The following is a 15,022-nucleotide window of genomic DNA, read 5'->3' on the forward strand; positions in this document are numbered from 1 at the left end:
GACATGCATCATAGATCAGAAATCTCTGCAGGTTGGATTGGAAAAATCCGACACGTAAATTATGCTGGTATCGGAGGCTGATACGGATACCGGATCGGATCGGCACCATCCTTATATAAAATGCTTGAGTCTTTCTTTCACCACTGGTTGCTCTCGTCATTTTATAGAATATACTGAATCCCGGCTCTCAGAATAAGTAGAAGACATTTAGTTGAATAAAGAAGTGTTGTCCCCCAGGTCATTTATAAAAGGACCACTTTTTGAATTGTGCCCATTTAGAAATATCCCTACTTGGTGCATAAAATCATAGCCACTAAACCATAAATTGAACCAGCTTCCCTCAGGAGATCAAACAAACACAATATATATTTATATTCTTTTCTAAATCAATGCACTATCAGATGTTTTCCAAAAATAATGTCAACGCTCCAACAATCATTTTTCAGTGTTTATTCAGGGGGATGATTTTGTCTAATGTGAGGAACTGTGCCATGCAGTTCATCGTTCCTAAGCCGCTCTGAGTCTGCTTTCCTTTACAGAAAGATGTCTTTCCCTGGAGGTACTTTTTGTCTGAAATTATAATCAGGACTCAGCTCAACCAGCATTTTCTCTGCCATTCTTGCAGAACATTCAGTCTCAGATCACCTCCTCTCATCCTGAGGTGGCTCTCTCTCTCACACACACACACACACACACACACATACACACACACACTGCTCTGAACTCTCCGTCATCATTGGCTGCCTGCATGGTAAGACTTCAACAGGCTGCCTTCTTCTCATTGGCTGCACCCACTGCAAGGGTAGGTGCTCTCAGAACAGCAATAAAAGGCCGAGTGCGGGACGACAAACATTAAAGCAACTCTCAGCAGCTGAATGAGAAGACATAAAGTCTGAGGGAAAATCTTTAAAAAAGTGATTTGTGTTCAGAAATACATTAGGAGAACAGTGAGTGAAGAGCTGTGACAGCAGAGAGCGAGTTAGTACACTTGGATCTTTTTGGAACGTTTTCCACCCCGTTTGACCAAAAAGACTCAAGCATCATGTCTTTGGAGGTGAAGGAGAAGACCCAGGTGCGCGTTGTGTTTCTGGGGTCAGCTGGAGTCGGCAAGACAGCTCTGATCAGACGTTTTCTCCAGGATACCTTTGAGCCGAAGCACAGGCGTACCGTGGAGGAACTGCACAGCAAGGAGTACGACATTGGTGGGGTCAAAGTCACCGTGGAGATCCTGGACACCAGCGGCAGCTACTCCTTCCCTGCCATGCGTAAGCTCTCCATCCAGAACAGCGACGCCTTCGCTTTGGTGTACGCTGTGGACGACCCAGAATCACTGGAGGCTGTCAAGAGCCTCCGAGACGAGATCCTGGAGATCAAGGAGGACAAGTACACACCTATTGTGGTGGTGGGGAACAAGACAGACCGGGAAGACGAGCGTCAAGTGTCCTCTGAGGATGTGCTGGCAACCGTGGAGATGGATTGGAACAACAGCTACCTGGAGGCGTCCGCAAAGGAGAACGCCAACGTGGTGGAGGTGTTCAAGGAGCTCCTGCAGCAGGTGAACTTGCCAAGTCGTCTGAGCCCAGCGCTACGCAGGCGCAGGGAGACCTTTCCAAAAGGAACGGACTTTCGGCCACCTATGAACAAAACTAACAGCTGCATTGTGTCGTAATGCGAGGTACAGAGGGGTGGGCGAGAGATGTTGCGCAACTCAGTTCTGCTGGTCAGAGAGAAAATAACTAAAAGCCCAGACTTGAGTCACCGCTGGTGTAAATAAAGACCTGACTGTGATCCTGAACCAACAGACACTTTACTGTTGTCAGCTGAGAGGAAACCAAGGAGAAGAACTTCTGTACCAGACTGATGATGCATGAAGCAGATTTACATGAAACCGACTGTATTTTTGTTGCTGCTTCTTTGGTGACGCTGGTGCTTAGATCAATTTACGGATTTGGATTTCAAAAAGGAAAATGGTATTTAAGGAACATAATGCTGTTGTCAACCGATTGTTTACTGTCAGAGTATTTCAACTGTGTGTAAAGTGTTGTGCTAAACTTGTATTTGCCCTTTTTTTTTTTTGTAATTCTGTAATTCAATGTAGCACGTCAAATGTTTACATTTTTTTTAATTCAGTTTTGTATCTTTGTGATAATAAACTTGTTTAAATGAAGTCATGACTTGCTCATAAAAATCATAAATGCACTTATTTTGTAACTCGAAGTGATGTATTTAGGGTTTTTTTTTAAGTATAATTTTTTACATATGTTTTTTATGTAGTCATTTAGTCACAAATGTACTGTACATGCACTCTTGATGTAAATGTGAAATAAAGACAAAAGAGCAAAATGTGTGAAACGATTTCATTTGAGCAATTACACAAACAACTGAGAAATTGCTGTTTTCTCTATTATTATGCAGATAATTTGATAAATATTAAATATATTTCAGGAAAATGATACATTAATCATTAAATATTTTGTGAGTGAAAGAGGAAATTATAATACTTAGTTGCATATGAGCATATTTTATATCAGTTTGATATATATATAAATTTCAATGGAAACTCTTCAGCAAAAACATTAAGTATTTTTGCAGCTTTTTTTGTACAATTGTGTACCTAAAAAAAAAAAAAAATGAAAAAAATGAAAATATAAAATAGTGTATCACCTACTTTTTTCAAGCGGTGCAAACATTAAAATGCTGCAGGCATTGATTTCACCACGACAGCTTTATTTAAACATCTAAAATGTAGCCGGCTGCTGAAAATCATCTTATGTTATCCATGTCTACTGTGGGACGATGCTCATTTAATTTGGAAAGGTGAGGTTTGTGTTCTGATAAATCTATCTTTCAAGGCTCTACTGCCATCTGGTGGTGAAAATATATAAAACATTCATTCAAAATGAGTAAATGTGTCAAACTGCTGTAAATACAAACCAGCCACTAGGGAGCACGAGCCAGCAGTGGTGGAGAAAGTACTCGAACTTTCTGTACTTAAGTAAAAGTCCAAATAAACAGATAAAAATGTACTCTAGTAAAAGTAGAAGTACCACATTAATGTTTTTACTTAAGTAAAAGTAGGTACTTACTTTTCAAAAATACTTAAAGTATTAAAAGTAAAAGTACTTGCTGAATGTATTACCTAATGCAATGGTCACCAATATAATTAAGTGTGCCTACTGTATGTATATTTTCTGCAATACATTAATAGTATTGTGTCATTTGAACAATGCTGCAGATAATGTATGTTTTTATTGTGTTTACTCTGTGACACAGTTCACACTTGGACTTGTGATTCTGTGCATCAGAATTTCAGGGATGACATGCAGAGTTAAATGTCATTAAGCAAAACATGCAGAGTTAAATGCCATTAAGCAAAATAAAAAAGAGGAATGATTATACCTTTGAAAGTTTCTATTTAACACAAAGCAAAACCAATGTGTCATTTTAACTGCAGTAAACACATTTAAGTAAGTTGTCTGCCTGAACAAACGAAGCATTAGACCTAACAAAGGAATAGACTGATCATTTCAACTCCAGTTTGTCATCAACTCTAGTTAAAATACTGTCTAGTCAACCTTGTAATGGGTCAATAGTGAACAGTATTTTAACTTCCTGACACCATTTTCATAACTTGGACCTGAGTGTCGAGACATGTGGAGACATCTCTTGTCTCCTAACATCCATGAACTGGCACATTTTAATATTGCAGCAAGAATTTCTTGTTCAGGTTGAGAAGAAGTTGGTTTTCAAAGTTTGTTGAGTTCAGTCTGGATCTTTTGGGAGAAAGAATCTGTCCTGCTGTGCTGAACAGTCTTTCAAAAGTCTTTCAATAATCTTTCAATAAGGTCATGGGTGGTGTGTATCTTCTGGCTGACTCTTCACGGTGGAATCCATTTGGGTGTGTTAGCAGTGCTATGGGTGCGCCTGAGCTCAATGACGTATACACTGTACTAGAATATACGTCATTGGTCCAGCTCTTCTTGAAGGCAGGTCTAATGTTACCTGCCCACTTTGTAGTGATTCACTGGACCAACTCCCCTCTCACCACTGGTTACTTTCAAACTAATGAACAAATTAAAATTCACAGCATGAATGTAACTTGTAACACAACGCATTATAGAAATGTAGTGTAGTAGAAAGTACAGATACTTCATGTAAAATGTAGTGGAGTAAAAATCGAAAGTACCCATGTTTAACTCTACTTAAGTAAAGTACAGATACATGAAAAATGTACTTAAATACAGCAACAAAGTACTTGTACTTTGCTACATCCTACCACTGCAAGTCAGTGGATCTCTTGTGTCAGTCCAAGCCCGAGTAGAAGATGAGGGTTGTGTCAGGAGACAGAAGAAAAAAGGTAACTCCAGAATGTAGAACTGAGGGTGGCAACTCTAAATGTGGGGACAATGACAGGCAAAGGTAGAGAGATGGCTGGCATGATGCAGAGAAGGAAGGTAGATGTTTTATGCATCCAAGAGACCAAGTGGAAGGGCAGCAAGGCTCGCAGTATTGGAGCAGGGTTCAAACTGTTTTATTACAGTGTGGATATAAAGAGAAATGGAGTAGGGGTGGTCCTGAAGGAGGAGTTGGTAAAGACTGTAGAGTGATCTATAAGAGAGGAGGAAGGAGTACGCAGGTCGACTACATGCTGTGTAGAAGAGGAAACCTGAGGGAGACTGGGGACTGTAAGGTTGTGGCAGGGGAGAGCGTAGCCAGACAGCATCGGATGGTTATGTGTAGAATGACTGTTGTTGTGAAGAAGAGAAAAAGAGTAAAATCTGAGAAGACGACCAAATGGTGGAAGATGAAGAAGGACGAATGTGAGAAATTCAGAGATGAGGTGTTGGGGGGGGGGTCAGAAAGAGCTTCCAAAGGACTGGACTACTACAACAACAGGAATTACAGGGACAGGTAGGAAAGTACTTGGTGTGTCATTTGGACAGAGAATGGATGATAAGGAAACCTGGTGGTGGAATAGTGAAGTGCAGGAAGTTATTCAAAGAAAGTGATTAGTCAATAATATGAAATAAAAAAAATAGCTTATTGAAAAATATTTTGTATAGGATGGGAGTTTCAAAGACAAAAAATGCTATTGCTGATATTAATAATGTGTAAATAATTGTACATTCAAAGATGAGAATGTGAGGTTTAAGTATCATTTAATGTGGGAGTATTATAAGGGTTATTTGGTGTGGGGAGACTAAAATGATTGTATATTGATATGTGACAGGGGCAGGAAATCATAAGATTGTTATCTTCTTCCTGCTCCTTTTCAAACAAATTGTGTAAAATTGCATGTCAATTGGCATGACTGTTATTACTTTTTTCGCTTTCTTTGTTTTTACTTTTTATTGTCGTTCGAAATAAAAATTAAAATAATAAAAAAAAAATAATAATAATAATAATAATATGAAAGTGAGAGGACTGAAGAGAGGTGGACATGGTTTTTCCTGGTTGTAAAGTTCTTATGTCTGTTTTCCAGTGATGACGTGAAGGAAAAACCACCTCTTGTCAGTGATGTCAAAGGCAGAGTTACCATAATTGTTGTAAGTTGTGATCTTTTGGTGAAAGTTTTTGTTTAAAGGTTTGCTGATTTTAACCAAACTATTACTATTACACATGATTGCTTTAACCATCTGGCAGCCTTTGGCTCAAAATGACCCAATAGGCCCTGGTTTCAGGGGTCGTTTGGATCCAAGTGCAGCAGGGTTCAAGTTTACACAGCAGCTCATTTTTACGTATTTCTACAAAATAATAAATAAATAAAATGTTTTAAATGTGCACATCTATCCTCTGTTACCCATCCAAACACTACAAACACTTGAAACAACTCGCCCATGGCAACTCTAAAAATATAAATCATAAAAATCACATTAAAATAAACACAGTTACTTTACCAGAACAAAATCATAAAATCATTAAATGTGGATTATTGAACATCAGATCTCTTTCCTCTAAATCCCTGTTAGTTAATGAACTGATAACTGATCATCATATTGATTTATTCTGTCTGACAGAAACTTGGTTATAACAGGAGGATTTTGTTAGTATAAGTGAATCCACTCCTGTTAATTATTTAAATTTTCATGTTCCTAGAACAACTGGCCGAGGTGGAGGAGTAGCTTCTATTTTTCAGTCAGGATTATTGATTAATGCCAAACCAGTTATTAGTTATGATTCTTTTGAATCGCTGTCCCTCAGTCTTTCTCATCCAAAATGAAATTCAGAAAAGCCACTTTTACTAGTTGTTATACTGTACACTGTATATCGTCCACCAAGCCTTTATTCTCAGTTTTTGTCTGAATTTCCAGGTTTTCTCAAATTGGTTCATGCATTTGTCACGTCTAGACTGGACTACTGCAATGATGTTTTATCTGGGTGTCCAAATACGTCTTTAAAACATCTTCAGTTGATCCAAAATGTTGCTGCCAGTCTTAACTGGAGTTAGTAGGAGAGATCATATCTCTCCAGTTTTAGCTTCTCTCCATTGGCTCCCTGTCAAAACCAGAATAGAATTCAAAATCTTATTTCTAACCTACAAAGCTCTCAACAACCTAGCTCCATCTTATATTACAGATCTTATTGTTCCATATTTTCCTAAAAGAGCACTTTGCTCTCAAACTGCAAATTTACTTGTAGTTCCTAGTTTCCAAAAGCAGAATGGGAGGCAGATCTTTCAGTTATCAGGCTCCTCTCTTGTGGAACCAACTTAGTTTCTGTCCATGAGGCTGACACATTGTCCAGCTTTAAAACTTTCCTTTTTAATAAATCCTATAGTTAGGGTTGGTTTGGGTTTCCTGAGCTGCCCTTAGTTATGCTGCAGCTGTAGACTGATTGCTGGAGGATAAACTGACCACATTCCTCACTCTGCTGCTCTTTACTTGCTCTGTATTTGTAATTATTTTTGTCTTAACGTTTTTTGTTTTTCCTCCAACAGAAAATTCACCTGGACGTGTAATTCTGTGTTCGTCTCTCCTTCCTGTTCCCCTCAAACCCAGCCGGTCGAAGCAGATGCCTGCTTGTCCTGAGCCTGGTTCTGCTGGAGGTTTCTTCCTGTTTAAAAGGGAATCTTTCCTTCCCACTGTCTCCTTTGTGCTTGTTCAGGACGGGAGACTGTAAAGAAGTAAAGATTCGACACAATCTGCTGTTTCCTTAGATAGAGAACTTTTACTACGTGCGTTTTATAATATACTGCATGTGAATATTTTGTTCAGTGCCCTGAGACGACTTCTGTTGGGACTTGGCACTATATAAATAAACTGAACTGAACTCACTATTTTCAGACATGACAGAACATTCAGATGATGAGGTGTGACACGAGTTGAAGTGTTAACTGGTTAGTTCCTGACCCAAGGGAACAGCAGAGTTAAAAAAAAAAAAAAAAAACACCTCCCACCTCTGAGCACAGAACAATTCAGCTGTTCTTCAGCGAGGCTGAAACAGACCTGCAGTTCCTGAAATAGAGCTGAATGGTTCCTCTGAGCACAACCAGAAGAGGCTGTTGTCGTAGTGCTCAGGTCCAGTCCACCCCCCACCCATCAGATTAGCCTGTACAAAGTTTCCTGTTTTAATAAGAGGAAGTGGCTGCGTTAACGTTTGCGAGCAGTTCCTCTTTCAGTCCACATTTAAACATTCTTCCGCACTGTGCTCTGGCTCAGTGGTGCAGGGCAGCGGACCTGACAGCTTCAGTCACGCAGGTGTGTGTGTTTGTCATCTTCTTACACGCTCCTCTCTTTCAGGCCTCACATTCAAGATTTGAAGAAAAACACTTTTCAAACACTTCTTCTGTGCACTTGGTGCGTCGTGGTGGTTTCAGTTGCAGTGAGACGTTGGATCACGGATGACATCTCTGCCCCTGGACTTGGTCAAAGCTCCTCAGCAGACTCTACTCACCCTGAGGCGTTTAGAACAAGTTCAGGGTTTGGGATAAAAACACAGCATCTACCTGAAGATGAAAATACATCTGTAGCCTTAGTGTTTTTTTATTTTTCTACACCAAGCAGGTTTTAAAGCTTCTTTGTTTCTGTAGAATTTGTCGCATGCCTTCATTTGTCATTTAAAATGTAACCATTTACCATATTTAAAAGGAAATATTGGCACATATCACCCACAATACAATCTACTGACAGTAAGGTTTAGATGTATTTGAATGTTTTATAAGCAGTTTCACACATCCAGAGTTTGATCTATAAATCAGCAGCATGACATCTTGAGCTGTGCTCTGCCGTCACAGTTCCTGTTTAATATACAGCATGCCCAAAAATAGTTTAAAAACCCTCCTGAACGGCCCAAACTAACAACTTTACGAGGATGAAAATCACGTCGCTGCAGCCGTTCATCTTCTTCCTGCTCGTGACCGAAAGCGCGACTGAAAGTTTTTGTGCTCAGGTGCAAAGCTGAACCGTTTCTAGTTCCTGAAATTTAGCCGCACTTGTTCTCCAAAACGTATTTTTTGTTCTTGATCGAACCAGTGGTGATGTTGCATTAACTTGTTGTTAAAGGAAATAAATGAAACAATTCTAATCTCAGAGCAACAGCTTTATTTGTGATGATCTGCAGAACAGACGGAGGCTGCTGGTACAATGGTGCAGGTTTAGTGGTAAAAAAAGCAGAAACATTTGACGGTTTTCTGCTCGTGTCTCAGAAAGTGTTTAACAGATGCACAAACAGGAACAACACGCGAAAGCTTTGGATTGTTCTCAGCGTGTGCTGAAAAATGTTTGCTGTGTGTGTGTGTAGGAATGTGTGTCCTCAGTCGTCCACAGTGATGTTGCGGAACAGATAGGACATGGACTCTCCGTTGTGGATGCGCCGGATGGCCTCGGCCAGGATCAGACTCACATCTACAGTCCGGATCTTTGGACACTGCAGCTTCTGCACCTCGTGAGGAACGGTGTTTGTCACCACCACCTGCAAACCACAAAATAAATCACTGTGTTTAATCTTTTGTGAAAATTTTCAAATAATAAAAGACAACAAGCTTAAATCATAGCATCTTGATTTCTTTTATTTTTCATTTATTACTCATTCTTACTCATTTCTAATCAACTATATTTACATTTTCTTATAGTTAGAACAGACAAATGGTGGCGCCGAAATTTTCTGCTCGAATCATGTGACCAGACATCAACGTTATAAAAGCTGCTGATATAAAACACTCCCTGTTTTTATTCTTATTATGAGCATTTCCTCAGATAAACATAAGCTCAATGAAGGAACTGGAGCAACTGTATCCTCATGGTTTAACTGGCAGTGCATGTTTTTCATCTCCATTTTCTGATCTAAACATAACATGTTATCTCTCCCAACTAATTTATTTAAATTATACTTTTTATTTACAAGCTAAATATTTAACAATATGGATGCACGATATTATCAGCATGTATCGGTATTGGCCGATATTAGTGATAAAGTTAAATATCGGACATTCTATCAAAATAATTCAGATTTTAAAGGTGCTGGTTTTTTTTTTAATACATTATATATTTATACAGTGTTACATCATTTTCAGCCCCCTTTTTGGCATCAATATTTGGTAGCAGGCCACATTGACAAAGACCATGCAGAAGGTCTCTCTTGTAAATGAGTCCTCGAGACTCCCTGGGAACTAACCTGTGTTAATAAAGTTTGAATGAAAAAGAATAATGTAGTATTTTAATTTCACAGCAGAGAAAGCTATATAGTCTTTGTAAGTAGGTCTAGGAGAAAAAAAACATCGGTATTGGTATCAGTTATCGTCCAAATAAGTTTTAACATATCGGCATATCGGCCAAAAATACAATATGGTGCATCCCTAATAATAAATCAATTTAATAAATTTGACATAGTCCCACCCAAAAACAACAACTTTCAGCTGGTTCAGTCCAATTCAAGCAGCTGTGAAGCCGGAGACAAAGCTGCAGTTGTTATTGAGACTCGGACTATGAATCACAGAAAAGTGAAAACTTTCAGAGACATTTTGGGGCAACTGTGTCTGAGTGGTTAGAGCAGTCGTCCTCCAATGCAAGAGTCGGGGGTTCGAATCCACCAGCATTCACATGCCGAAGTGTCCATGGGCAAGACACTGAACCCCTCATAGCCTCTGATGTGTGTCCCATCAGTGTATGAATGTGATCTAAAGCACTGATTAGTCTCATTAGAATGATTTGTTCAATTAGCTTTGTAGAGATCTAGTAGAGTGCTGTATGAATGGGTAAATGAGGACACAGATTGTAGTGTAACGCGCTTTGAGTATCTTGAAATAAGATAGAAAAGTGCTATATAAGTACAGTCCATTTACCATTTAGATCCTCAAGTTTACAGAAACTGAAATTCAAGTCCCTCTGAGTTGCTCTTATATCGATGTGTGCCTTGGAGCGCAGGCAGGTGTGGGCACGGTGTTTTCTGCACCACTCCTGCGTGAACAAACTGAGGCTCTTCAGTGAATGTTGTACCTCATCGATTGCAGACTCCTCTATTAGTGATGGTGCCTCTGCAGACAGTAATCCATGTGTAGCCATGACGTAGATCTTGTAGGCTCCCCTTTCCTTCAGGATTTCTGCTGCTGCAACAAAGTCCTCCACGTCATCTATGATGTCATCCTGACAATGGGAAAACAAGGTCAGAGAGGGTGGAGATGATGGGACTGTTAGAAAGCAGTCATTTGAACTAAAAGCAGACATTTTTTTAATTAAAGGCCTAGTATTCCATGAAGGGTTGCATAAAGCCATTTTGGCTAAACATTAAAAATAATATGATGAAGATGTTCACATCCTGGATAGAGAGGAACAATGGTTTGAGAGAGGAGTAAAGGAGGCCATCTTTGTGAAAAATATCATCCATCATTAAACAGGGGTGGAGGCCTCCGTGTTCAACTGTCCCCCTCTTACAATGCTGTGATTGCTAGCATCACTCAACCCCCAGTGAATAGTAAACAGCCATCAGTGTGCTAATGATCCATTGTTAGGCTGATGGTCCTTCTTGACCATGTGAGCAGCTGGTTTGAAGCACATGCCACAGTGCAAGACTGGCCAGCCAACTTGCTGGACCTAAACCCCACTGAGAATCTATGAGGTATTCTCAAGAGGAAAATAAGGGGCACCAGACCCAACAACAAAGAAGAGCTGACAGCAAGCATCAAGGAAATCTGGGCTTCCATAACTCCCAGTCAATGCCACAGGCTAATTGCCTCAATGCCACGTCGCATCGAGGCAGTGATTAAGGCAAAGGGATTCCCAACCAAGTACTGAAGATTGACATATCGTTTTGAAAAGTACCATATTTTGATTGATTCGTTGTGATCCTAATTTCTTTCTTTTTTCTGCAAAAACTGAGAAGTAGTGTGGGCTGATGTCTTCACAGTATTCTAATTTTTTGAAATCCTGTTTTCGTGGGTTTCATGAGCTGGAAGCCCAAATTATGTAAAAATAAACAAGTAAATACTTGAACTCGTTTAAATTGTGGGCCCTGAATCTATCATCTATTAAAGATTACGGATTAACTTTTTGAATGGAATTATGAAAGTTAAACAACTTTTCCATGATATTCTACAGGGTCTGTACATCCAATGATTACTTTCCGAGTTTCCTTGAAACCTCCCCAGTGGGTGGTGAAATATTTTGACCTTGACCTTGGGAGCTGGGTGATAGAAAGTGTTTGTGATGCTCCATCTAGTGATGAGGCATACATGTTCCAAGTTTCATTAAATTATCTTGAGCGGATCAGAAGTTAGGCGGCACGGTGGCTCAGTTAGTAAAGCTGCCGCCTCTCAGCAGGAAGGTCGCTGGTTCAAATCCCGGCCTGGGACCTTTGTGGGTGGAGTTTGCATGTTCTCTCTGGGATGGGATGGATGGATGAATGGATGGATGGATGAGAAGTTATGGCCTGGACAAGCAAAAACCTTGTTTTAACTTTGACCTTGATTTGTGACCTTCAAGCTGGGATGATAAAGTGTATGCCACACTCCGTCTAGTGATGATGTGCATCAGGTTTCCATGTCCTGCGTTTGATGGGCGTATTAAAAGGTGTTCTTCATATGCTACATAAATCTTTATATATTTAAGTTGTTTGAATCTAATCTCTCCATGAGGCTCTGTATTCACATCAGTCAATCACAGCTACCAGTTTAAACAGATCAAAACTTACAACGATGATGGCGATTCTGCCTCCAACATCGCCAACAACAGAGATGGGTGGTTTTTCCTTCGCCATCATCACTGGCAAACAGACACGAGAAGTTTACAACGAGGAAAAATCCGCACACCATTAGATGGAAGACAAAATGAGGAGCTCTAAAGCTGCAAACATTATTTATTTCAAAACAAGTTTCCAGTTACTGCACGGTCTGAGAGTTCAGCGTCACAGCTGCAAATATGAAATCACCACCTGTGGCCGATAAATCGTTTTGAAATTTTAGCTCTGAACACATGCATAAACAAAAAACTGTTGTAAATATTGACAAATTTATTTTCTAGATCAAGTGCATGAAATAAAAAGTCCATTTTATCAATGGTGAAAAAGAATATCACAGAATCACCTAACATCTAGTAATACAGAGAGATGTTTAAACAGAACTTAGTGGATTAAAACCCAAGTCCAATACGGTATTTAAATGGATTTTCAAACTGATTGTAATCACACTACATAAGAGACTCCCAGTTACCGAAGCTAAATGAGTTGAACAGGTAAAATATCTATGAAATATGTTGTTTACGTGTTTGTCTTGTAGTAGAACAAAACTGTTTGTGTTGGTTTTGAACTGGATTTAGACGTGTTACTTCTTTGTGGGAACTTTTTGGTGCTTTATGAATAAACTGAATTCAACAGGCTGGCTGGACAGAGTGAGACTCAACAGCAAGAATAGAAACAGAGGCAGCTGAAATAAAACCCATTCCTATTATGAGGGAGAACACAGGAGAAGATACATTTAAACAGCACAGACGGTATAAAATGAGATGACGAGGGGGGAAATAATCTCAGCGAGATGAAGAGTAAACTCAGATCAATGTCAGGATGTGCATTTTACAGCTCTGAGGGAAAGCTGACCTGAAACCTGTTCAGTTTGTTGCATATCTTTAAACCTAAACTCACTCAAATCACTATGTATGTCGAGTTTAATTCCACTGAATCAAATCCTGAATGGACTCTAAACTGGTCATTTTTCAACACGGCTTAAACTTCCAGTTCCTGCAGATCTGTTGACAGCAATTGAGGCAGCTGTGGCTGTTAAAGCAGTCGTCCTCCAATGGGAGAGTTGGGGGCTCAAGTCCACCAGCAGTCATATGCTGAAGTGTCCCTGGGCAAGGCACTGAACCCCTCATTGCCTCCAGAGTGTCCCATCAGTGTATGAATGTGATAAGCTCTGATTAGTCTCTACAGATTCAGATTATCTTTGCAGAGATCTAGTAGAGTGCTGTATGAATGCGTGTGTTGAAGGTAAATGAGGACACAGATTGTGTAGTAAAGAGCTTTGAGAGTCTTGATCAGATAGAAAAGTGTTATATAAGTACAGTCTATTTAGCAAAAGCAAAGACAGTGTGGGCTGAAAACATGCACGTTGATACAGCGATTGTCTTACAAGGCAGCTGCAGGCCAGGGTGTCCTGTGGAAGCTCGGGACAGCGGGGGGGACTGTCGACCGTCTGCCATGTCCGACTCTGAATGTTGGGCCTCCCCGTGAATCACTGCCAGACCGAGTCGCAGCCTCTCTGCAAACGACTGAGCTCTGAGACAGACAGAAGGTGTCAAACACAGTCCAGAGAAATAAACCTGGAGCAAAAACACAAGATTGCTCCAAAATATGTAGTCATGGCTGGAAAAGGTCCTAAACTGAGGACAAAAAGCTGTCCACCGTGAAACTAGACTCTGAGGACAGCTGTGACTGAGTGCTTAGAGCAGTCGTCTTCCTTTGGGAGAGTTGGGGGTTCGATTCCACCAACGGTCACATGCTGAAGTGTCCCTGTGCTTCAACATTAGACCATGACGTGAGATGAACTTCAATAAAACTTAACGATAATAACTAAAGTTAAAAACAAATACATAAATTGAATAAACCTGTACAAGAAAAGCCAAGATAGATCTGCTCAACCACATCAAAGAGCCAGTAAGAAAAGATGAGATTTCACAATGAGGTGTGACAACAACTAACTATTAGTTCAGACAACTTTTTAAAAATCAAATAATTTTTTTTATAAAGATTTATGAAAATAAAAAGTCAGGAGCAGTTACACGCCCCACGAGGGGTCGCACTCTAATTTCAGAAGCAATAAAGACATGAATTATTGTCCCACACTGAGCTAATGGAAGGCAGACCTGACCATTAATAAAGTATCTTTAGTTGAATAGAGCTTTTGTGGATAACTGAATTAATTTGTTTCTTAAATTCACTGTAGTAAAATTAATAATAATGTGACCACGGTGGCTTGTTTCATTTGTCCAGAACTGAAGCCATTTTTTCTAAAAGCATAATTAGCCTGGACCATGAACAATTCTTCAAGGCCTCATTTGTTGAGTTTCCAGTGTTGTCTAAGGTCCAGAGTATATTCAGCTTCTTTAGCTGTTGACATGTTCCTCCTCCTGAACACTGCAGTGCTGACTGCAGCATCACGAGGAGTCGTACACGTTACAGAGCGGTGATGCAAACACTTCTACACACAAATGACATCTAATACGAAGTTTATCTTGGAACGTTAACCACATAATATGATGCGGAGTAAAACTTAGCCAGTTTTGTTGAAACACAATTGACTGAAAGTGCAAGAAAACATGGAGATGTGAATGTTAGCTTTAGGCCTGTTGCGATAAACAATAAATCAATTAATCGCATGATAAATTAAAATTATTAATCTCATTTTCATTTATCGGCTTCATCATTTCTTCGTGTCTCTTTCTAGTGAAGACACTGGATGACAAAAGACTCAACTCCGGTGCTCTTCACCGACCCCTCCCTTTCGCTTTTCTCTTGAAAATCTACGTTAATAATAATAATAATGTCATCACATTATGTTTCCATACAATGGCAAAATTAGTCTCTGCATTTAACCCAT

The 15,022-nt window shown here is 39.7% G+C and overlaps 2 protein-coding genes across 2 annotated transcripts in view; one reads left to right on the forward strand and one right to left on the reverse strand.

The window, feature by feature from the left end:
- The first annotated feature begins 864 nt into the window (after window positions 1-864).
- Window positions 865-1,828, forward strand: LOC119423174 (ras-related protein Rap-2a). Its single transcript, XM_037690583.1, has one exon. The coding sequence runs from the start codon at window positions 1,043-1,045 to the stop codon at window positions 1,667-1,669; it is 627 nt and encodes a 208-aa protein (XP_037546511.1). The 5' UTR covers window positions 865-1,042; the 3' UTR covers window positions 1,670-1,828.
- A 6,708-nt stretch (window positions 1,829-8,536) lies between these two features.
- The window catches only part of LOC119423175 (phosphoribosyl pyrophosphate synthase-associated protein 1), a 14,496-nt gene continuing 8,010 nt past the window's right edge, over window positions 8,537-15,022 (reverse strand). The window contains exons 7-10 of the mRNA XM_037690585.1: window positions 13,556-13,701; window positions 12,124-12,194; window positions 10,434-10,580; window positions 8,537-8,910 (exon numbers count right to left, since the gene is read on the reverse strand). Coding sequence (XP_037546513.1) covers window positions 8,752-8,910; window positions 10,434-10,580; window positions 12,124-12,194; window positions 13,556-13,701 — 523 coding nt within the window. The 3' untranslated portion in view covers window positions 8,537-8,751. The remainder of the gene's footprint in view (window positions 8,911-10,433; window positions 10,581-12,123; window positions 12,195-13,555; window positions 13,702-15,022) is intronic.

This window comes from Nematolebias whitei, chromosome 16, assembly GCF_014905685.2.
Source record: "Nematolebias whitei isolate Nwh7 chromosome 16, NemWhi1, whole genome shotgun sequence".
NCBI lineage: Eukaryota > Metazoa > Chordata > Actinopteri > Cyprinodontiformes > Rivulidae > Nematolebias > Nematolebias whitei.